The 23,669-nt window shown below is 43.5% G+C and overlaps 1 protein-coding gene across 1 annotated transcript in view; it reads right to left on the bottom strand.

Moving 5' to 3' along the window:
- Positions 1-6,616: 6,616 nt before the first annotated feature.
- Positions 6,617-23,669, bottom strand: part of LOC110487419 (DNA polymerase delta catalytic subunit) — a 37,112-nt gene continuing 20,059 nt past the window's right edge. Inside the window, exons 12-27 of the mRNA XM_036941894.1 lie at positions 23,059-23,169; positions 22,713-22,904; positions 22,524-22,612; positions 19,654-19,770; positions 18,975-19,088; positions 17,025-17,172; positions 16,311-16,406; positions 16,060-16,197; positions 15,431-15,606; positions 12,137-12,289; positions 11,854-11,956; positions 11,604-11,736; positions 11,336-11,449; positions 10,252-10,304; positions 8,143-8,240; positions 6,617-6,891 (exon numbers count right to left, since the gene is read on the bottom strand). Coding sequence (XP_036797789.1) covers positions 6,804-6,891; positions 8,143-8,240; positions 10,252-10,304; positions 11,336-11,449; positions 11,604-11,736; positions 11,854-11,956; positions 12,137-12,289; positions 15,431-15,606; positions 16,060-16,197; positions 16,311-16,406; positions 17,025-17,172; positions 18,975-19,088; positions 19,654-19,770; positions 22,524-22,612; positions 22,713-22,904; positions 23,059-23,169 — 1,923 coding nt within the window. The 3' untranslated portion in view covers positions 6,617-6,803. The remainder of the gene's footprint in view (positions 6,892-8,142; positions 8,241-10,251; positions 10,305-11,335; positions 11,450-11,603; positions 11,737-11,853; positions 11,957-12,136; positions 12,290-15,430; positions 15,607-16,059; positions 16,198-16,310; positions 16,407-17,024; positions 17,173-18,974; positions 19,089-19,653; positions 19,771-22,523; positions 22,613-22,712; positions 22,905-23,058; positions 23,170-23,669) is intronic.

Here is a 23,669-nt window from a genome sequence, read left to right as displayed (position 1 = left end):
TAACACAGTGTCCAAAGAAGGGCCAGAAGTATACAGAATGGTGTCGTCTGCGTAGAGGTGGATCAGAGAATCACCAGCAACAAGAGCAACATCTTTGATGTATACAGAGAAGAGAGTCGGCCCGAGAATTGAACCCTGTGGCACCCCCATAGAGACTGCCAGAGGTCCAGACAACAGGCCCTCCGATTTGACACACTGAACTCTAACAGAGAAGTAGTTGGTGAACCAGGCGAGGCAATCATTTGAGAAACCAAGGCTGTTGAGTCTGCCAATAAGAATGTGGTGATTGACAGAGTCGAAAGCCTTGGCCAGGTCGATGAATACAGCTGCACAGTAATGTCTCATCGATGGATTATGATATCGTTAAGGACCTTGAGCGTGGCTGAGGTGCACCCATGACTAGCTCGGAAACCAGATTGCATAGCGGAGAAGGTACGATGTGATTCAAAATGGTCAGTAATCTGTTTGTTAACTTGGCTTTCGAAGATCTTAGAGATGCAGGGTAGGATAGATATAGGTCTGTAGCAGTTTGGGTCTAGAGTGTCTGCCCCTTTGAAGAGGGGGATGACCGCGGCAGCTTTCCAAACTTTGGGAATCTCAGACGATACGAAAGAGAGGTTGAACAGGCTAGTAATAGGGGTTGCAACAATTTCGGCAGATAATTTTAGAAAGAGAGGGTCCAGATTGTCTAGCCCGGCTGATTTGTAGGGGTCCAGATTTTGCAGCTCTTTCAGAACATCAGCTATCTGGATATGGGTGAAGGAGAAATGGTGGGGGCTTGGGCGGGTTGCTGTGGAGGGTGCCGGGCAGTTGACCGGGGTAGGGGTAGCTAGGTGGAAAGCAGCCGTAGAAAAATGCTTGTTAAAATTCTCTATTATAGTGGATTTGTCATGTAGAATAATGGACAGTCCCAGCTGGATAGAGGGAGACACAGCAACATTTACATTAACTTAATAATAATATATAATAACGATATGCCATTTAGAAGATGCTTTTATCTAAAACATACATGTTACGTACTGGTGGTCCCGGGAATCAAACCCACTATCCTGGCATTGCAAGCGTCACGCTCTACAAACTAAACTACATTTAGCGACTTCCATTCAACTAAACATTTCCATTCAACTACACACTGACTTTGCATTCAACTAAAGTAGGCAAAAACAACCACACATCACGATCATTGCAAGTAAAAATAGCAGCTATCTGAAGGATCAGTTATTCAAGTGCTATCTGAAGGATCAGTTATTCAAGTGCTATCTGAAGGGATACGTTTCAGACGGATGGACAGAGGCTACTGTTCTATAAAGGAAGGAAGTCTCACGTCACATGATCCCAACTATTTAATACAACCATTGTTGAGAGAGACTTCCTTTCTTTCTTTTAATACAGATTACCCTCCGTTACTCAGCACCTCTACAAATATTTAGCGGTGTGCCTCAGCCCATGCTTTTTAAGGGACTGCTTCTCTGACAGCTTGGTTACTGGGGGTAACCAGTACGAAGCCCTCCTGTTCTCCACTCATTACCTGTATTAACTGCACCTCTTTGAACTCGTTACCTGTATAAAAGACACCTGTCCACACACTCAATCAAACAGACTCCAACCTCTCCACAATGGCCAAGACCAGAGAGCTGTGTAAAGACATAAGGGATAAAATTGTAGACCTGCACAAGGCTGGGATGGGCTACAGGACAATAGGCAAGCAGCTTGGTGAGAAGGCCACAACTGTTAGTGCAATTATTAGAAAACGGAAGAAGTTCAAGATGACGGTCAATCACCCTCGGTCTGGGGCTCCAGGCAATATCTCACCTCGTGGGGCATCAATGATCATGAGGAAGGTGAGGGATCAGCCCAGAACTACACGGCAGGACCTGGTCAATGATCTGAAGAGAGCTGGGACCACAGTCTCAAAGAAAACCATTAGTAACACATTACGCCGTCATGGATTAAAATCCTGCAGCGCACGCAAGGTCCCCCTGCTCAAGCCAGCGCATGTCCAGGCCAGTCTGAAGTTTGCCAATGACCATCTGGATGATCCAGAGGAGGAATGGGAGAAGGTCATGTGGTCTGATGAGACAAAAATATAGCTTTTTGGTCTAAACTCCACTCGCCGTGTTTGGAGGAAGAAGAAGGATGAGTACAACCCCAAGAACACCATCCCAAACGTGAAGCATGGAGGTGGAAACATCATTCTTTGGGGATGCTTTTCTGCAAAGGGGACAGGACGACTGCACCGTATTGAGGGGAGGATGGATGGGGCCATGTATCGCGAGATCTTGGCCAACAACCTCCTTCGCTCAGTAAGAGCATTGAAGATGGGTCGTGGCTGGGTCTTCCAGCATGACAACGACCCGAAACACACAGCCAGGCAACTAAGGAGTAAGAAGCATCTCAAGGTCCTGGAGTGGCCTAGCCAGTCTCCAGACCTGAACCCAATAGAAAATCTTTGGAGGGAGCTGAAAGTCCGTATTGCCCAGAGACAGCCCCGAAACCTGAACGATCTGGAGAAGGTCTGTATGGAGGAGTGAGCCAAAATCCCTGCAGCAGTGTGTGCAAACCTGGTCAAGAACTACAGGAAACGTATGATCTCTGTAATTGCAAACAAAGGTTTCTGTACCAAATATTAAGTTCTGCTTTTCTGATGTATCAAATACTTATGTAATTGCTTAAAAATCATACAATGCGATTTTCTGGATTTTTGTTTAAGATTCCATCTCTCACAGTTGAAGTGTACCTATGATAAAAATGACAGACTTACATGCTTTGTAAGTAGGAAAACCTGCAAAATCGGCAGTGTATAAAATACTTGTTCTCCCCACTGTATCTTTATTTCCTCCTTTCTGACTGAGGATGAGCATGTGAAGGCTCGGTGTAGGATTTCTCCACTGTATTTACGTAGAAGAAAAGTTGTGGTTAAACCGTTTCAATTTAAGGGTCTCTCTTTCTCAATTCAAGGGGCATGGGAAATATATGTTTACATTGCCAAAGCAAGTGAAATAGATTAAACAATTCAAATGAACAGTAGACATTACACTCAAAGTTCCAATAAAATAGACATTTCAAATGTCATGTCTATATGCAGTGTTGTAATGATGTGCAAATAGTTGAAGTACAAGAGGGAAAATAAATAAATATAGGTTGTATTTACAATGGTGTTTGTTCTTCACTGGTTGCCCTTTTCTTGTGGCAACATGTCACAAATCTTGCTGTTGTGATGTCACACTGTGGTATTTCACCCAATAGATATGAGTTTATCGAAATTGGATTTGTTTAATAATTTTTTTGTGGGAATGTGTAATAAGCTCATAGAAAGGGATTTTATAATGTCGCTCTCTCTCTTCTTCCTGCAGTAAGTGTCCATGTGACCTGTCCCCAGAGTGAAGAGATCCAGAACACATCGGGGAACACTCCCATCCAGCTGTTAATAAATCGTTGACAAAAATCTGACAATTATTTTCATGTTATGACATCAAGGGAGAACATTCAATAAAATTCACAAATTTAAAACCTGTTTAATGCTTTTATTCTTGACAGATGTGTCCAAAATTGTGACAAAAAAACACCCCTTCCTTCCATGCATTTATGGCAGTGTTGTTTGTCGCCTGGTGAGGGCAAAACCATCCAGACAAATGACAAGCCTCCTAAAACTGGCTATAACTCCAGTTCTGCTCGTAATATTACGGTTAAAACACAGCGTGTTGTATAGATGTATTTTTAGGAAAAGTCAAGGATGGAGGGAGCATGACAAAAAATGGCAGAGTAATAAATACAATTTACGACCAGCCACAATGACTGCTTTAGTGGTTCTACTGTTAATTCATTTGTAGATATTTCTAAAAATATTATTCCACTTTGATATTATGGGGTATCATGTGTAGGCCAGTGACAAATCGATTTAATCCATTTGAAATTGAGTCTGTAACACAACTCAAAAACCCGCACATCTGATCTATCTTTGATGCAGATGCATGGTAACTAACAACTGAAGAAACCCACACACTGCTTTATGTATCGGCCTGAAGGCCTTCGTCACTAGCGCTAAAGAACACTGTTCACCACCACATATACTTTGAACTCGCGCAAAGGTGGAGATGCTGTCGAGAAACACTGGCATGTTTTACAATGGGTCCCAGCTTTGCCAGCTGAATTTAAGAACCCACCACTTTTGTATATAGAAGAGGTCGCAATTTACGCACAAGTAGGCCAACTGTCAGCCACAAAAGAAAATTAGCCAAGCTCTTTTACACTCTGTTCCAAATGGTAGCTATATTAATACAGTTGTATTCCAGCCACTAGGGGGTACTCTGGTGAAGCCCATAGGAAATAAAGCAGTATAGTTTAAGTGAATTGGGGAGAGGAAGAATAAGGAACCAAAAAAGGGTCTGGAAACTGCTGTTACATGTGCTGACATGATTAACAGTCACGTAAACAGTAGCTTTCGCATTGTAGTTTATAATATAAGCTGATAGAAAGGGTAACATACAGCACAGTGCAACAATGTGATGAAGTGTGAATATTTCTGCCATACACACACAGGAAAATGGTTCCAAATATGACATTATATGCACCTCCACCCATGTTATCTACATGACTAAATGTCCATGTGGGTTGTGTTATGTAGGTAAAACCTCTCGTTCTCCTGTGATGGAACATTTTATGTTTGTGTTCTATTCATGTGCTTTTCTAATAACCAGTTTCTGTGTTCATGCAAGTGACTGAACAAATCCTCACTATCAGTATCTGCAATTTGGCAGTATGCCCCAACTCTGTTTTTGAGAATGTAAAATCAGTTTCAAGGTCTCAGTTTAGAGAAGCCTTGTGAGGTATTGGTCAGTCACATGTATGACCCAGTATTGTTAGGTCACATGAAGCAAATGTCAATAATGAATTAATTAGCTAAATCATACAAATATGACTTGTCTGCAGTATATAAAGAACTAACGAGACTGCCCCGGGGGAGCTCCTGATTGACATGTGTACTTGGTGCATTGAGTTGGTTGAAACCTCTCCAGCGCATTGATAAAGAATTATTCATTTAAAATTGCTTTAGGGTCCCTGTGTAGACTTTTCACGACACTCCCAAATAGAGAATTAGTGAACAATCAGGAGAAACGACATGGATTATTCACTTACTTGATAGGTCGATGTCCTCGTTGTGGTTTTACTGACGTGTTTAATATATTTTATGTGCACATTGTTATATTTGGTAACTAACATGTTTATTTTCCCTAGACTCCAACCCCATTAAACGGATGTGGGTGGAGCAATGTCTACATAAGAGTGCAAATTAAAAACACTCAAAAGCTCTGGCAAAGTCCTTAAAACTTGTTGACGCACCACATCCCGGTAGTGGGATAATTGCCATCAGCAACTGCTAAATAGCATAGCACCACAGTCAAATAATATTACAAAAAAATATTCATAAAATCACAAGTGCAATATTGCAAAACACAGTTTAGCCTTTTATTAATCCACCTGTCGTCTCAGATTTTGAAATGATGCTTTATAGCGAAAGCAATCCAAGTGTTTGTGTAAGTTTATCGATCGCATGACAAAACATTAAGTACACTTAGCATCAGGTAGCTTGGTCACGAAAAGATTCTCTGGTCTGATAAAACATTAAGTACACTTAGCATCAGGTAACTTGGTCACGAAAAGATTCTCTGGTCTGATAAAACCAAGATTGAACTCTTTGGCCTGAATGCCAAGCGTTACATCTGGAGGAAACCTGGCACCATCCCTACGGTGAAGCATAGTGGTTGCAGCATCATGCTGTAGAGATGTTTTTCAGCGGCAGAGACCGGGATACTAGTCAGGAAAGATGAGTACAGAGATCCTTGATGAAAATCGGCTTCAGAGCGCTCAGGACCTCAGACTGGGGCAAAGGTTCACCTTCCAACAGGACAATGACCCTAAGCACACAGTCAAGACAACGCAAGAGTGGCTTTGGGACAAGTCTCTGAATGTCCTTGAGTGGCCCAGGCAGAGCCCGGACTTGAACCTGATCCATCTCTGGAGAGACCTGAAAATAGCTGTGCATCGACGTTCCCCATCCAACCTGACAGAGGTTTGGAGGATCTGCAGAGAAGAATGGGAGAAAGTCCCCAAATACAGCTGTCAAGCTTGTAGTGTCATACCCATGAAGACTCAAGGCTGTAAACTCTGCCAAAGGTGCTTCAACAAAGTATTGAGGTAAGGGTCTGAATACTTATATAAATGAGATATTTCAGTTTCTTATTTTGTAAACATTTGTATGAAAACTGTTTTTTGCTTTGTCATTACGGAGTATTGTGTGTAGATTGAGGCGGGGGACGATTTAAACCATTTTAGAATAAGGCTGTAAAACGTCTGAGTACTGTATTACCCTCCCTTTGCAAACCCTATCCTGGATCACAACTCCTACGGAGATGCTTCAGAGATACAGGCACTAGTCTATCATAACACATGACATGGGAATGTAGCCTATTAGAAGTGTTTAGTAAAAAACAACTGCTGCTTTGCATTGGTTATTAACTTTTAGTACTCAACATACTACAACATCAACCACCATACTTTTAGTTCAATGCAACTGAGATCTTCTAGACTGAAGACAGATTAACTATGGTAAGACACATTTCTACAAAAAAGATGCCATTTATTTAGATTCATAATTCACGAAAAAAAAGTCTAAGTGTAACATTTACAATTCTTACAAGAAGAAAATACAGTACAAATCCTTTCAAGGAGAGGGAGGGAGTCTGAGAAAGAGTGGGGAGAGAGAGGGGAGCCGGTCAATATGGAGTCTCGGTTGGTTCTGCCTCTCACCATCCAAAGCGAGACACCAGCTTCTCCTGATCATCCAGATCTTTCTGCACCTTCTTCCTCATGTAGAATATGGGACAGTCCCGGCTAGATAGAGGGAGACACAGCAACATTTACTTATAAATAATATCATATATACAGTGGGGTCCTAAATTATTGACAACCTTGATAAAGATGAGCAAAAATGTATAAAATAATTACAATGCTGTATGCTCCATAAAAATGGGGATGAATATTACATCGTTGCTCAGAGAAAGAGATTTTGATACTTATTTTCCACAATAATTTGCAAATAAATTCATTAAAAATCCTACAATGTGATTTTCTGGATTTTTTTTCTCTCATTTTGTCTGTCATAGTTGAAGTGTACCTTTTTGCCCCACTGTATGTGTATGTGACCAATAACATCTGCTAAATATGTGTATGTGACCAATAACATCTGCTAAATATGTGTATGTGACCAATAACATTTGATATTTAAGAGTGGTGATATTAACCACCTCACATTTTCTAAACATTTTTCAACATTTAACACGATGCAGCCCCCAACATGCTTGAAAATAGGAAGAGTGGTACTCAGTTATGTGTTGTATTGGATTTGTCCCAAACATAACATGTTGTATTCAGGACATAAATTGTATTTCTTTGCCACATTTTTTGCAGTTTTACTTTAATGCCTTGCTTCAAACAGGATGCATGTTTAAGAATATTTTTTTTTAATTCTGTGCAGGTTTCTTTTTACTTTGTAATTTAGGTTAGTATTGTGGAGTAACTACAATGTTTTTGATGTCAGAAGTGAATATAGAGTATCTCCCATGTCAGAAGTGAATATAGAGCATCTCCCATGTCAGAAGTGAATATAGAGTATCTCCCATGTCAGAAGTGAATATAGAGTATCTCCCATGTCAGAAGTGAATATAGAGCATCTCCCATGTCAGAAGTGAATATAGAGCATCTCCCATGTCAGAAGTGAATATAGAGTATCTCCCATGTCAGAAGTGAATATGGAGCATCTCCCATATCAGAAGTGAATATAGAGCATCTCCCATGTCAGAAGTGAATATGGAGCATCTCCCATGTCAGAAGTGAATATGGAGCATCTCCCATGTCAGAAGTGAATATAGAGTATCTCCCATGTCAGAAGTGAATATAGAGTATCTCCTGTTTCAGAAATGTCACCTAAGTATTTATTTACTGAAGTTATCTTTAGATTGTAAACAAACTTGGAGCTTGACATCACCCTGTGAGAGTCACATTAACGATGTACCGGGAAAGTAACTTTCAAACACACACATCTGTATACCAATTGTATGCATTTGTGTGTGTGTGTGTGTGTACCTGGTACAGAGCACATCCTCATGGAGAGAGCCCTGACAGCGTTGACACTGTGTCCACAGGCGAGAGAAGCGCTCCTCCAGAGTACTTAAGTGGAAGATCTAGAATTCAAAGAGATTCGCCATTAGTAAGTATTAATCAGAGAGATTCACCATTAGTAAGTATTAATCAGAGAGATTCACCATTAGTAAGTATTAATCAGAGAGATTCACCATTAGTAAGTATTAATCAGAGAGATTCACCATTAGTAAGTATTAATCAGAGAGATTCACCATTAGTAAGTATTAATCAGAGAAATTCACCATTAAGCTACACTGAACAAAAATATAAAACGCAACATGCAACAATTTCAAAGATTTTGCTGAGATACAGTTCATATGAGGAAATCAGTCAATTGAACAGGTTGATATTAGTGCCTAATGAACAGGACCCAGATTAACAGAACAGGTTGATATTAGTGCCTAATGAACAGGACCCAGATTAACAGAACAGGTTGATATGAGTTCCCAATGAACAGGACCCAGATTAACAGAACAGGTTGACATTAGTGCCTAATGAACAGGACCCAGATTAACAGAACAGGTTGATATGAGTTCCCAATGAACAGGACCCAGATTAACAGAACAGGTTGACATTAGTGCCTAATGAACAGGACCCAGATTAACAGAACAGGTTGATATGAGTTCCCAATGAACAGGACCCAGATTAACAGAACAGGTTGATATGAGTTCCCAATGAACAGGACCCAGATTAACAGAACAGGTTGACATTAGTGCCTAATGAACAGGACCCAGATTAACAGAACAGGTTGATATATTAATGCCTAATGAACAGGACCCAGATTAACAGAACAGGTTGATATTAGTGCCTAATGAACAGGACCCGGATTAACAGAACAGGTTGACATTAGTGCCTAATGAACAGGACCCAGATTAACAGAACAGGTTGATATTAGTGCCTAATGAACAGGACCCAGATTAACAGAACAGTTTGATATATTAGTGCCTAATGAACAGGACCCAGATTAACAAAACAGGTTGAGATATTAATGCCTAATGAACAGGACCCAGATTAACAGAACAGGTTGATATATTAATGCCTAATGAACAGGACCCAGATTAACAGAACAGGTTGATATTAGTTCCTAATGAACAGGATCCAGATTAACAGAACAGGTTGATATTAGTTCCTAATGAACAGGACCCAGATTAACAGAACAGGGTGATATATTAGTTCCTAATGAACAGGACCCAGATTAACAGAACAGGTTGATATTAGTTCCTAATGAACAGGACCCAGATTAACAGAACAGGTTGATATTAGTTCCTAATGAACAGGACCCAGATTAACAGAACAGGTTGATATATTAGTTCCTAATGAACAGGACCCAGATTAACAGAACAGGTTGATATATTAGTTCCTAATGAACAGGACCCAGATTAACAGAACAGGTTGATATATTAGTTCCTAATGAACAGGACCCAGATTAACACAACAGGTTGATATATTAGTTCCTAATGAACAGGACCCAGATTAACACAACAGGTTGATATATTAGTTCCTAATGAACAGGACCCAGATTAACACAACAGGTTGATATATTAGTTCCTAATGAACAGGACCCAGATTAACAGAACAGGTTGATATTAGTTCCTAATGAACAGGACCCAGATTAACAGAACAGGTTGATATATTAATGCCTAATGAACAGGACCCAGATTAACAGAACAGGTTGATATTAGTGCCTAATGAACAGGACCCAGATTAACAGAACAGGTTGATATTAGTGCCTAATGAACAGGACCCAGATTAACAGAACAGGTTGATATTAGTGCCTAATGAACAGGACCCAGATTAACAGAACAGGTTGATATATTAGTGCCTAATGAACAGGACCCAGATTAACAAAACAGGTTGATATATTAATGCCTAATGAACAGGACCCAGATTAACAGAACAGGTTGATATATTAATGCCTAATGAACAGGACCCAGATTAACAGAACAGGTTGATATTAGTTCCTAATGAACAGGATCCAGATTAACAGAACAGGTTGATATTAGTTCCTAATGAACAGGACCCAGATTAACACAACAGGTTGATATAGTGTACCTCTTTCTGGTACAGCTCCGACTCCTTCTTCTTACAGAAATCACACACAGCCGCTGTGGGGAGGAAAGCAGAGATTACAAATCACACAGTTTTGTGATTTCAAAACACAGTTTTGTACAACTAACCTAACACACAATTCAGTCCCATTCAAAATCCTATTTTCCCTAACCCATACCCTAACCTTAACCCCCCTAGAAATAGCATTTGACCTTGTGGGGACCAACAAAATGTTTGTTTGTTTACTATTCTTGTGGCATAGTTAAACACGTACACACACGTACACAAAGAGGACGGATTAGTGGGAACACAGCTACAGTAGAAAGAGGATGGATTAGTGGGAACACACAGCCACAGTAGAAAGAGGATGGATTAGTGGGAACACACAGCCACAGTAGAAAGAGGACAGATTAGTGGGAACACACAGTCACAGTAGAAAGAGGACGGATTAGTGGGAACACAGCCACAGTAGAAAGAGGATTGATTAGTGGGAACACACAGCCACAGTAGAAAGAGGATGGATTAGTGGGAACACACAGCCATAGTAGAAAGAGGACAGATTAGTGGGAACACACAGCCACAGTAGAAAGAGGACAGATTAGTGGGAACACACAGTCACAGTAGAAAGAGGACGGATTAGTGGGAACACACAGTCACAATAGAAAGAGGACGGATTAGTGGGAACACACAGTCACAGTAGAAAGAGGACGGATTAGTGGGAACACAGCCACAGTAGAAAGAGGATTGATTAGTGGGAACACACAGCCACAGTAGAAAGAGGACAGATTAGTGGGAACACACAGTCACAATAGAAAGAGGACAGATTAGTGGGAACACACAGTCACAATAGAAAGAGGACGGATTAGTGGGAACACACAGTCACAATAGAAAGAGGACGGATTAGTGGGAACACACAGTCACAATAGAAAGAGGACGGATTAGTGGGAACACAGCCACAGTAGAAAGAGGATTGATTAGTGGGAACACACAGCCACTGCAGAAAGATGGGGGGGGGGTGAGAGAACACACACCGCAACAAACTGATAAATGATTTACACACACACAGTACATTATTACTCTCTCTCACCATCGTCCTTCAGCACTGCTCTGCAACCGATACAGGCGCTCCTCTTGGTGGCGAAGGCCATGAGCCCCCCCACCCTGGAGGTCAACACTGTCTTACAGCGCGTGTGATCCCCCTCTGAAACACACATCAAATCAACTTTATTTCTGCAATTAGTCTAATAGCAGCAGCAGTCATGGTGTGTTTGTAGTGTGAGTGACAGGGCGTAGCGAAAGGAAGAGACCCTGTGTGTGTGTGTGTGTGTGTGTGTGTGTGTGGCATGCTGACTCACTCAGTAAGACGCTCTCTGCTTTGCTCTCTCCCAGGATGGGCTCAAAGATGCGGAGCAGTGGCTTGGAGAGCTGTTGTTCCAGGTAGTACTGGGTGTCAATGGGAATGTTGTTCTCCAGAACATAGATTGGATCCTACACACACAATAGAAATGATTTGTGTGAATGTTAATTAATGTATACCTTTACACGACACACCGACAATCACATGAATATTTCCAATAGCCTCCAATAGACAGACACAGTTCTAACCTCAGACTTCATGTATGCTGCTACTCCTTTGGCAGCTTTGATGATGACATAGGGAACTCTGTCTCCCAGTTGGGGGGCGCTACCCGCGTCTCTCTTCTTCATCCTGCAGAGGGGTCAGAGGTTATCAACGGGTAACAAAGATAAAAGAACAACTTATTTGGATGGGCTTCCATCAACCGTTCCAATCCAGCCATTACAATGAGCCTTTCCACCCCATTTCTCCCTGTACCAGCCTCCAATGTTCCTCCTCTCTCTGTGCCTCTCTCCATCTCTCCCTCCTTACCTCTCAGCCAGCTCCACATGCGCCTGCTTGGCAGCGTACTCCTGGGCTGTGCGGGTCAGCTCCTTGGTGATAACCAGCTGGCTGATGTCGATGCGGTTACACAGCAGGTCAGAGATCACCTCTTTGGCGTGGGCCACCGCACCCTGGGGATCTCTGTGTAGAGAGACCAGGAGGGAGGGAGGGTAGAGAGACCAGGAGGTAGGGAGGGTAGAGAGACGAGGGAGGGTAGAGAGACCAGGAGGGAGGGAGGGTAGAGAGACCAGGAGGGAGGGAGGGAGGGGTAGAGAGACCAGGAGGGAGGGAGGGTAGAGACCAGGAGGGAGGGAGGGTAGAGAGACCAGGAGGAAGGGTAGAGAGACCAGGAGGAAGGGTAGAGAGACCAGGAGGAAGGGTAGAGAGACCAGGAGGGAGGGTCGAGAGACCAGGAGGGAGGGTAGAGAGACGAGTAGGGGAGTGAAGGAGGGTAGAGAGATGAAGGAGAGAAGGAGCAGTCATTTATTTGATTCATTTAACCAGGTTAGTCTCGTTGAAATAAAACTTTTTCAGGAGAGGCCTGAACCAAGACAGAAGCAACATCAGATTCAGACATGACATCAACCAGACAAACCTTACATCAATACAACAAGCAGCATGTCAGTAACATGAACATCAACCAGACAAACCTTACATCAATACAACAAGCAGCATGTCAGTAACATGAACATCAACCAGACAAAACTTACATCAATACAACAAGCAGCATGTCAGTAACAAACATGTACACAACACAAATATCTAGATTGCCGTCCAATATTCTGAATTGTTCCGCAGCGACAAATGAAAACAAGTTTCTTATTGGACACGTTAAGATAGTGCCTCCCAGTTTCACTCTGTTACAGACCTACTGAACAGGACCCGTCTATCAGAATGTTCCAGGTGGCACGGACCCGTCTATCAGAATGTTCCAGGTGGTACGGTCCCATCTATCAGAATGTTCCAGGTGGTACGGCCCCGTCTATCAGAATGTTGCAGGTGGTACGGACCCGTCTATCAGAATGTTCCAGGTGGTACGGACCCGTCTATCAGAATGTTCCAGGTGGCAGCTACCCGTCTTTCAGAATGTTCCAGGTGGTACGGTCCCATCTATCAGAATGTTCCAGGTGGTACGGCCCGTCTATCAGAATGTTCCAGGTGGTACGGACCCGTCTATCAGAATGTTCCAGGTGGTACGGACCCGTCTATCAGAATGTTCCAGGTGGTACGGACCCGTCTATCAGGATGTTGCAGGTGGTACGGACCCGTCTATCAGAATGTTCCAGGTGGTACGGACCCGTCTATCAGAATGTTCCAGGTGGTACCTACCCGTCTATCAGAATGTTCCAGGTGGTACGGACCTGTCTATCAGAATGTTCCAGGTGGTACCTACCTGTCTATCAGAATGTTCTAGATGGTACCTACCTGACTATCAGAATGTTCTAGATGGTACCTACCTGACTATCAGAATGTTCTAGATGGTACCTACCTGACTATCAGAATGTTCTAGATGGTACCTACCTGACTATCAGAATGTTCTAGATGGTACCTTACCTGTCTATCAGAATGTTCTAGATGGTACCTACCTGTCTATCAGAATGTTCTAGATGGTACCTACCTGACTATCAGAATGTTCTAGATGGTACCTATCCGTCTATCAGAATGTTCTAGATGGTACCTACCTGTCTATCAGAATGTTCTAGATGGTACCTACCTGTCTATCAGAATGTTCTAGATGGTACCTACCTGTCTATCAGAATGTTCTAGATGGTACCTACCCGTCTATCAGAATGTTCTAGATGGTACCTATTCGTCTATCAGAATGTTCTAGATGGTACCTACCTGTCTATCAGAATGTTCTAGATGGTACCTACCCGTCTATCAGAATGTTCTAGATGGTACCTACCTGTCTATCAGAATGTTCTAGATGGTACCTACCTGTCTATCAGAATGTTCTAGATGGTACCTACCTGTCTATCAGAATGTTCTAGATGGTACCTACCTGTCTATCAGAATGTTCTAGATGGTACCTACCTGTCTATCAGAATGTTCTAGATGGTACCTACCCGTCTATCAGAATGTTCTAGATGGTACCTACCCGTCTATCAGAATGTTCTAGATGGTACCTACCTGTCTATCAGAATGTTCTAGATGGTACCTACCCGTCTATCAGAATGTTCTAGATGGTACCTACCCGTCTATCAGAATGTTCTAGATGGTAACTACCCGTCTATCAGAATGTTCTAGATGGTACCTACCCGTCTATCACAATGTTCTAGATGGTACCTACCCGTCTATCAGAATGTTCTAGATGGTACCTACCCGTCTATCAGAATGTTCTAGATGGTACCTACCCGTCTATCAGAATGTTCTAGATGGTACCTACCTGTCTATCAGAATGTTCTAGATGGTACCTACCTGTCTATCAGAATGTTCTAGATGGTACCTACCCGTCTATCAGAATGTTCTAGATGGTACCTACCTGTCTATCATAATGTTCTAGATGGTACCTACCCGTCTATCAGAATGTTCTAGATGGTACCTACCCGTCTATCAGAATGTTCTAGATGGTACCTACCCGTCTATCAGAATGTTCTAGATGGTACCTACCCGTCTATCAGAATGGTCTAGATGGTACCTACCTGTCTATCAGAATGTTCTAGATGGTACCTACCCGTCTATCAGAATGTTCTAGGTGGTACCTACCTGTCTATCAGAATGTTCTAGATGGTACCTACCTGTCTATCAGAATGTTCTAGATGGTACCTACCCGTCTATCAGAATGTTCTAGATGGTACCTACCTGTCTATCAGAATGTTCTAGATGGTACCTACCTGTCTATCAGAATGTTCTAGATGGTACCTACCTGTCTAACAGAATGTTCTAGATGGTACCTACCTGTCTATCAGAATGTTCTAGGTGGTACCTACCCGTCTATCAGAATGTTCTAGATGGTACCTACCTGTCTATCAGAATGTTCTAGATGGTACCTACCCGTCTAACATAATGTTCTAGATGGTACCTACCTGTCTAACAGAATGTTCTAGGTGGTACCTACCCGTCTAACAGAATGTTCTAGATGGTACCTACCTGTCTATCAGAATGGTCTAGATGGTACCTACCTGTCTATCAGAATGTTCTAGATAGTACCTACCTGTCTATCAGAATGGTCTAGATGGTACCTACCTGTCTATCAGAATGTTCTAGATGGTACCTACCCGTCTATCAGAATGTTCTAGATGGTACCTACCTGTCTATCAGAATGTTCTAGATGGTACCTACCTGTCTATCAGAATGGTCTGCAGGCAGGTGTTGATCAGATTGGCCACCAGGGTACAGTTGTCCCTGCGGACCGTCTCGATACCCTTGCAGTCCATCTTGTCGTGAGTGTCGGCGCTGGAGGAGAAGTAGAGGCCTGCGTAGCGCTTCTTGTTGATCAACAGGTAGGGGTAGTACACCTGAAGGGAGGAGAGAGAGAGCGATAAGAGGGAGTTTAACTAGTCTTTTTTTGACCGTAGAAGGAGCTCATAGTAGCCTCGGGTCAAGTCCAATAGGGAGAAGAGAGGAGAGAGTACGGATGTTAGTTATTTGACCATCCAAGAGAGGATGAGCATAGCTTTTTTCCAGACTAAACACTTGACCTGGGTTATGTTCATTCGAGAACACTGTCGATGCAACATCAAAAATTACGTTTTTCCTAATTGGACAACTCCAGGTTGTACCCATATAATTAAATAATATAATATAGTATTTTAATAGGGTCTCCGTGGTAGTACCTTCTGGTTTCATCATTTCCCCCACAGGGGTTAGGGTTTTCAAACAATAGTTTCACTCCGTTTTAAAACGTTTCCTATCAACTGAACATGACCCAGGGCTATTAGCAACTGTGTTTTAAATGGTGAACTGGGTACCTTCTCAAACTCCAGTTTGATGGGAGGGGTGAAGTGGGAGGAGACCCACTCTGCCGCTTCCCTCCCAACCTCCATGGCCCTGCTCACAGTGTCCACGCCCAGTTTGACCATGACGGAGTCCGTGTCCCCGTAGATGACCTGACACACACACAGACAATCAAGGAGGGTTGTGAAAGTAGAACAACTAAGAAGAGAAGAAGAAAGGACAGGTTAGGATGATGTAACGACTGTCCTCCTCGCTCTCCTCTCACCTTGGCATCGGCTTGGTAACCGTTGGCGATGGTGTACTTGGATTCCACCAGCTGTTTGGTCTGCTCAATCATCTGTCTGCCAAACCCAGTAACACTCTGGAAACACAGGGAGAGGTTAGGAACACTGGTGACACTCTGGAAACACAGGGAGAGGTTAGGAACACTGGTGACAGTCTGGAAACACAGGGAGAGGTTAGGAACACTGGTGACAGTCTGGAAACACAGGGAGAGGTTAGGAACACTGGTGACACTGGAAACACAGGGAGAGGTTAGGAACACTGGTGACAGTCTGGAAACACAGGGAGAGGTTAGGAACACTGGTGACACTGGAAACACAGGGAGAGGTTAGGAACACTGGTGACAGTCTGGAAACACAGGGAGAGGTTAGGAACACTGGTGACAGTCTGGAAACACAGGGAGAGGTTAGGAACACTGGTGACACTCTGGAAACACAGGGAGAGGTTAGGAACACAGGTGACACTCTGGAAACACAGGGAGATGTTAGGAACACTGGTATTTCCAAGACGTGTTAAGATGTGTCCAAGGACATCAAGACATGTTTATGTCTTAAGAAGTCTGAAGACATGGTGTTGGCTGGGTATGTAAATACAAACAGGACCTTGTCTGGAGTCCTACAGCTACACTGGCCTGGGGTCCTGGTCCCAGTTTCCACTTTGAGACACTATGCTTGAGGAAACTGGGCAGGGTGCTCACCTGTGAGATCTCAAGGCAGGGCAGCTTGCCCACCTGAGCCCCTGTAAAGCCATAGACGGAGTTGGCGCTGATTTTGAGAGCGAGCTGTCGACCGTCAAGGACCTGTTTCTTGAAAGGATCCGTTTCCTTTTTCAGCTCCGCTTTGGCCCTGAAGACGGAAGGGGGTCAGAAATAACAACCACCACAACAACTTTCATTTTCATTGTTCATTCACTGTTTGTTAAGCCCTGTCTATTCACTGTTTGTTAAGCACTGTCTATTCACTGTTTGTTAAGCACTGTCTATTCACTGTTTGTTAAGCAATGTCTATTCACTGTTTGTTAAGCCCTGTCTATTCACTGTTTGTTAAGCCCTGTCTATTCACTATTTGTTAAGCCCTGTTCATTCCCTGTTTGTTAAGCACGGTTCATTCCCTGTTTGTTAAGCACGGTTCATTCAGTGTTTGTTAAGCCCGGTTCATTCACTGTTTGTTAAGCACTGTTTGTTAAGCACTGTTTGTTAAGCACTGTTTGTTAAGCACTGTCTATTCACTGTTTGTTAAGCCCTGTTCATTCACTGTTTGTTAAGCCCTGTCTATTCACTGTTTGTTAAGCCCTGTCTATTCACTGTTTGTTAAGCCCTGTCTATTCACTGTTTGTTAAGCACGGTTCATTCCCTGTTTGTTAAGCACGGTTCATTCCCTGTTTGTTAAGCACGGTTCATTCCCTGTTTGTTAAGCACGGTTCATTCACTGTTTGTTAAGCCCGGTTCATTCACTGTTTGTTAAGCCCTGTCTATTCACTGTTTGTTAAGCCCTGTCTATTCACTGTTTGTTAAGCCCAGTCTATTCACTGTTTGTTAAGCACGGTTCATTCACTGTTTGTTAAGCACGGTTCATTCACTGTTTGTTAAGCACTGTCTATTCACTGTTTGTTAAGCACGGTTCATTCACTGTTTGTTAAGCACTGTCTATTCACTGTTTGTTAAGCCCTGTTCATTCACTGTTTGTTAAGCACTGTCTATTCACTGTTTGTTAAGCACGGTTCATTCACTGTTTGTTAAGCACTGTTTGTTAAGCACTGTTTGTTAAGCACGGTTCATTCCCTGTTTGTTAAGCACTGTTCATTCCCTGTTTGTTAAGCACTGTCTATTCACTGTTTGTTAAGCACGGTTCATTCACTGTTTGTTAAGCACTGTTTGTTAAGCACTGTTTGTTAAGCACTGTCTATTCACTGTTTGTTAAGCACGGTTCATTCCCTGTTTGTTAAGCACGGTTTGTTAAGCACTGTTTGTTAAGCACTGTTTGTTAAGCACTGTTCATTCCCTGTTTCTTAAGCACTGTTCATTCCCTGTTTGTTAAGCACTGTTTGTACAGCAATGTCTATTCACTGTTTGTTAAGCCCTGTCTATTCACTGTTTGTTAAGCCCTGTCTATTCACTGTTTGTTAAGCACGGTTCATTCCCTGTTTGTTAAGCCCTGTTCATTCCCTGTTTGTTAAGGTCTGCATGGACTGACTTTTGTCCAGGATGAATTGGCTCATACACAACTCAGCTTTGGTCATTTGACGGCACAAGAGTTTCATTAACTTTTGTGTGAGTGAAATGGGTTAAGAGCACACTTAAAATGTCAGAAATATACAAGAACCACCTGTCATCCCCAGGCCATCTTTTGGCCATTATATTGATGTAACCTTTATCTAAGCAGGGAGTCCCATAGAGAAACAAGTCTATTTGGCAAGGGAGCCCTGCATCTCAAACCCAGCAAGCAATTACACATTAAGTTACAAACAGAAACAGTTCAATCAAGACAGGAAACACAAAGAAGCAAACAAACCCAAAATTATAAGAGGAATAGTATGCATAAAGACAGCCCTCATATACTCTATAGCAGTGTTACTGATCCTAGATCAGATTGAGAAACCTAGGAGGTGCATAGACCCTCGTTTCAGCTGACTCCAGGTCAGTGCTTACTTCTTCCTGGCAGAGAGCAGGTCCTCCAGGATATCAGGCAGAAGTCCCTTCCTCACCGAGCTCTTAACAAACAGGTCTCCTGTGGGAGTCTTGATGAAGTCCTCTGGGGTCAGACTAAGGAGACAAGACACCCATGTCACTTACAAAATCAACCTAGGTCGACCAATCAAGGATGCAGTCATACAAAACTGGCTGACGTTTTCACAGCCACCTGTTGCAGAGCCCTGCCGTAGCTAGATTAGGGTTGGAATGAAAACCTACAGGAGGGTCGCTCTCCAGGAACAGGGTTGGAATGAAAACCTACAGGAGGGTCGCTCTTCAGGAACAGGCTTGGAATGAAAACCTACAGGAGGGTCGCTCTTCAGGAACAGGGTTGGAATGAAAACCTACAGGAGGGTCGCTCTTCAGGAACAGGCTTGGAATGAAAACCTACAAGTGGGTCGCTCTCCAGGAACAGGGTTGGAGTTGAAAACCTACAGGAGGGTAGCTCTCTAGGAACAGGGTTGGAGTTAAAACCTACAGGAGGGTAGCTCTCCAGGAACAGGGTTGGAGTTAAAACCTACAGGAGGGTATCTCTCCAGGAACAGGGTTGGAGTGAACACCTACAGGAGGGTATCTCTCCAGGAACAGGGTTGGTGAGCCCTGGTTAGTGGAACGACAACAACAGTGACTCTCTCACCCCAGCTTCTCCGCTGAGCCCTTCTGAAGCAGGGTGGTGTAACAGAGGTTGTGGGCCATCATGATGGAGGGATACAGGGAGGAGAAATCCAGGGTGGCGATGGGAACGCTGTAGTATCTGGAGAACCCAGAGAGAGAGAGATTACTTCAACTTGATGTTTTTACCCACATAGCAGTCATAGACAGTGAAATACATAAAGGGACCACAATGGAAATAAGTCATTAACTTTACTGTGTTATCGCTGACAGCATGTATGTACTGTTTGTATATTAGTTGAACTGTCAAATAAAAATCTAATCAATATTAGATTACATTAATACACAAACAAAACATTCAAGCTAAAATCACAAGTAAAAACCATGTCAGAACACACCCTAAAACACAGAGCAGTGTTACTCACCCTTTCTCTGTCTCAATGACTGTAACTCCAGTAGTCTTCAGAGCAGTGTTACTCACCCTTTCTCTGTCTCAATGACTGTAACTCCAGTCGTCTTCAGAGCAGTGTTACTCACCCTGTCTCAATGACTGTAACTCCAGTAGTCTTCAGAGCAGTGTTACTCACCCTTTCTCAATGACTGTAACTCCAGTAGTCTTCAGAGCAGTGTTACTCACCCTTTCTCTGTCTCAATGACTGTAACTCCAGTAGTCTTCAGAGCAGTGTTACTCACCCTTTCTCTGTCTCAATGACTGTAACTCCAGTAGTCTTCAGAGCAGTGTTACTCACCCTGTCTCAATGACTGTAACTCCAGTAGTCTTCAGAGCAGTGTTACTCACCCTTTCTCTGTCTCAACGACTGTAACTCCAGTAGTCTTCAGAGCAGTGTTACTCACCCTTTCTCTGTCTCAATGACTGTAACTCCAGTAGTCTTCAGAGCAGTGTTACTCACCCTTTCTCAATGACTAACTCCAGTAGTCTTCAGAGCAGTGTTACTCACCCTGTCTCTGTCTCAATGACTGTAACTCCAGTAGTCTTCAGAGCAGTGTTACTCACCCTTTCTCAATGACTAACTCCAGTAGTCTTCAGAGCAGTGTTACTCACCCTTTCTCTGTCTCAATGACTGTAACTCCAGTAGTCTTCAGAGCAGTTTTACTCACCCTTTCTCTGTCTCAATGACTGTAACTCCAGTAGTCTTCAGAGCAGTGTTACTCACCCTTTCTCAATGACTGTAACTCCAGTAGTCTTCAGAGCAGTGTTACTCACCCTGTCTCAATGACTGTACCTTCAGTAGTCTTCAGAGCAGTGTTACTCACCCTTTCTCTGTCTCAATGACTGTAACTCCAGTAGTCTTCAGAGCAGTGTTACTCACCCTTTCTCTGTCTCAATGACTGTAACTCCAGTAGTCTTCAGAGCAGTGTTACTCACCCTTTCTCAATGACTGTAACTCCAGTAGTCTTCAGAGCAGTGTTACTCACCCTGTCTCTGGCTCAATGACTGTAACTCCAGTAGTCTTCAGAGCAGTGTTACTCACCCTGTCTCAATGACTGTAACTCCAGTAGTCTTCAGAGCAGTGTTACTCACCCTTTCTCAATGACTAACTCCAGTAGTCTTCAGAGCAGTGTTACTCACCCTGTCTCTGGCTCAATGACTGTAACTCCAGTAGTCTTCAGAGCAGTGTTACTCACCCTGTCTCAATGACTGTAACTCCAGTAGTCTTCAGAGCAGTGTTACTCACCCTTTCTCAATGACTGTAACTCCAGTAGTCTTCAGAGCAGTGTTACTCACCCTTTGTCTCAATGACTGTAACTCCAGTAGTCTTCAGAGCAGTGTTACTCACCCTTTCTCTGTCTCAATGACTGTAACTCCAGTAGTCTTCAGAGCAGTGTTACTCACCCTTTCTCTGTCTCAATGACTGTAACTCCAGTAGTCTTCAGAGCAGTGTTACTCACCCTTTCTCTGTCTCAATGACTGTAACTCCAGTAGTCTTCAGAGCAGTGTTACTCACCCTGTCTCAATGACTGTAACTCCAGTAGTCTTCAGAGCAGTGTTACTCACCCTTTCTCTGTCTCAACGACTGTAACTCCAGTAGTCTTCAGAGCAGTGTTACTCACCCTTTCTCAATGACTGTAACTCCAGTAGTCTTCAGAGCAGTGTTACTCACCCTTTCTCTGTCTCAATGACTGTAACTCCAGTAGTCTTCAGAGCAGTGTTACTCACCCTTTCTCTGTCTCAATGACTGTAACTCCAGTAGTCTTCAGAGCAGTGTTACTCACCCTTTCTCAATGACTGTAACTCCAGTAGTCTTCAGAGCAGTGTTACTCACCCTGTCTCAATGACTGTACCTTCAGTAGTCTTCAGAGCAGTGTTACTCACCCTGTCTCAATGACTGTAACTCCAGTAGTCTTCAGAGCAGTGTTACTCACCCTTTCTCAATGACTAACTCCAGTAGTCTTCAGAGCAGTGTTACTCACCCTGTCTCTGGCTCAATGACTGTAACTCCAGTAGTCTTCAGAGCAGTGTTACTCACCCTGTCTCAATGACTGTAACTCCAGTAGTCTTCAGAGCAGTGTTACTCACCCTTTCTCAATGACTAACTCCAGTAGTCTTCAGAGCAGTGTTACTCACCCTGTCTCTGGCTCAATGACTGTAACTCCAGTAGTCTTCAGAGCAGTGTTACTCACCCTGTCTCAATGACTGTAACTCCAGTAGTCTTCAGAGCAGTGTTACTCACCCTGTCTCAATGACTAACTCCAGTAGTCTACAGAGCAGTGTTACTCACCCTGTCTCAATGACTGTAACTCCAGTAGTCTTCAGAGCAGTGTTACTCACCCTGTCTCTGGCTCAATGACTGTAACTTCAGTAGTCTACAGAGCAGTGTTACTCACCCTGTCTCAATGACTAACTCCAGTAATCTTCAGAGCAGTGTTACTCACCCTTTCTCTGGCTCAATGACTGTAGCTCCAGTGTAGTCTTCACCTCCCTCCGGCTTCACCACTGGCATGACCAGCCCCTGTTTCATTGCCTAACACACACACAGACTACATCATTTTCTCGGTCCCAAACATTTAGGTGAGAACGTGTGTTCTAGGAATGTGTATAGAGAGATAGAGTGTGTGTCTCACCTGCCGCAGTAGCTGGGACACCACTTTGATCTGCTGGCCTCTGGAGAGCAGGTAGGTGAGGGGAACCCCGGTGACTCTGGCCATCTCCATGTAGTTGATCACACACATCAGCTTCTGCAGCAGACGCAGGGGCAGGTAGGCATCCTTCAGGCAGTACACCGCCAGGCGCCTCCGGGTCTGCTCATTACCATTCTGGGATAGAAGGACGACAGGGAGGGAAAGAGAGGAAACATGAATGAGACGCTGTCAGTCTCTGGGGGAAAGTCCTAATAGGAACTAATAGGCCTCCACTTGACAGAAAGTGAGCAGAGAGAGGAGAGAGAGCAGAGAGAGGAGAGAGATGTACCTGCAGATCTGTGATGATAGAATGCTGAACATCCTCCTTCTGTTCTTGCAGGAAGTGGAAGCTGACGGCGTTGAGTGTGTATGAGCGCAGTTTGTAGTCCCTCAGCAGCACCTGAAGGACCCACATGGACAGATCCAGTCAGTCAGACAGAACACTTGGAACAGTCAGAACAGTCTGTAGTCAGAACAGAACCCTTAGAACAACAGAACAGTCTGTAGTCCCTCAGCAGCACCTGAAGGACCCACATGGACAGATCCAGTCAGTCAGACAGAACACTTGGAACAGTCGGAACAGTCTGTCAGAACAGAACCCTTAGAACAACAGAACAGTCTGTAGTCCCTCAGCAGCACCTGAAGAACCCACATGGACAGGTCCAGGGGCATAGAGTTACAGACCTCATCTTTGTATGTATTCCATTATGGAGTCTGTCCATAGGAATCCCCACCCAGTTGACTGCTTTAAGATGGTGGAAGCTCTCAATGGCAATGTCCACGCAAAAACATGAATCCATGATGAGTCTAACTATGGTCCAGGATCAGTCAGATAAAACATGAATCCATGATGAGTCCTCTAACTATGGTCCAGGGTCAGTCAGACAAAACATGTATCCA

This window comes from Oncorhynchus mykiss, chromosome 13 (assembly GCF_013265735.2).
Source record: "Oncorhynchus mykiss isolate Arlee chromosome 13, USDA_OmykA_1.1, whole genome shotgun sequence".
Classification (NCBI taxonomy): Eukaryota; Metazoa; Chordata; class Actinopteri; order Salmoniformes; family Salmonidae; genus Oncorhynchus; species Oncorhynchus mykiss.
This window is presented reverse-complemented; position numbering and strand designations above follow the sequence as displayed.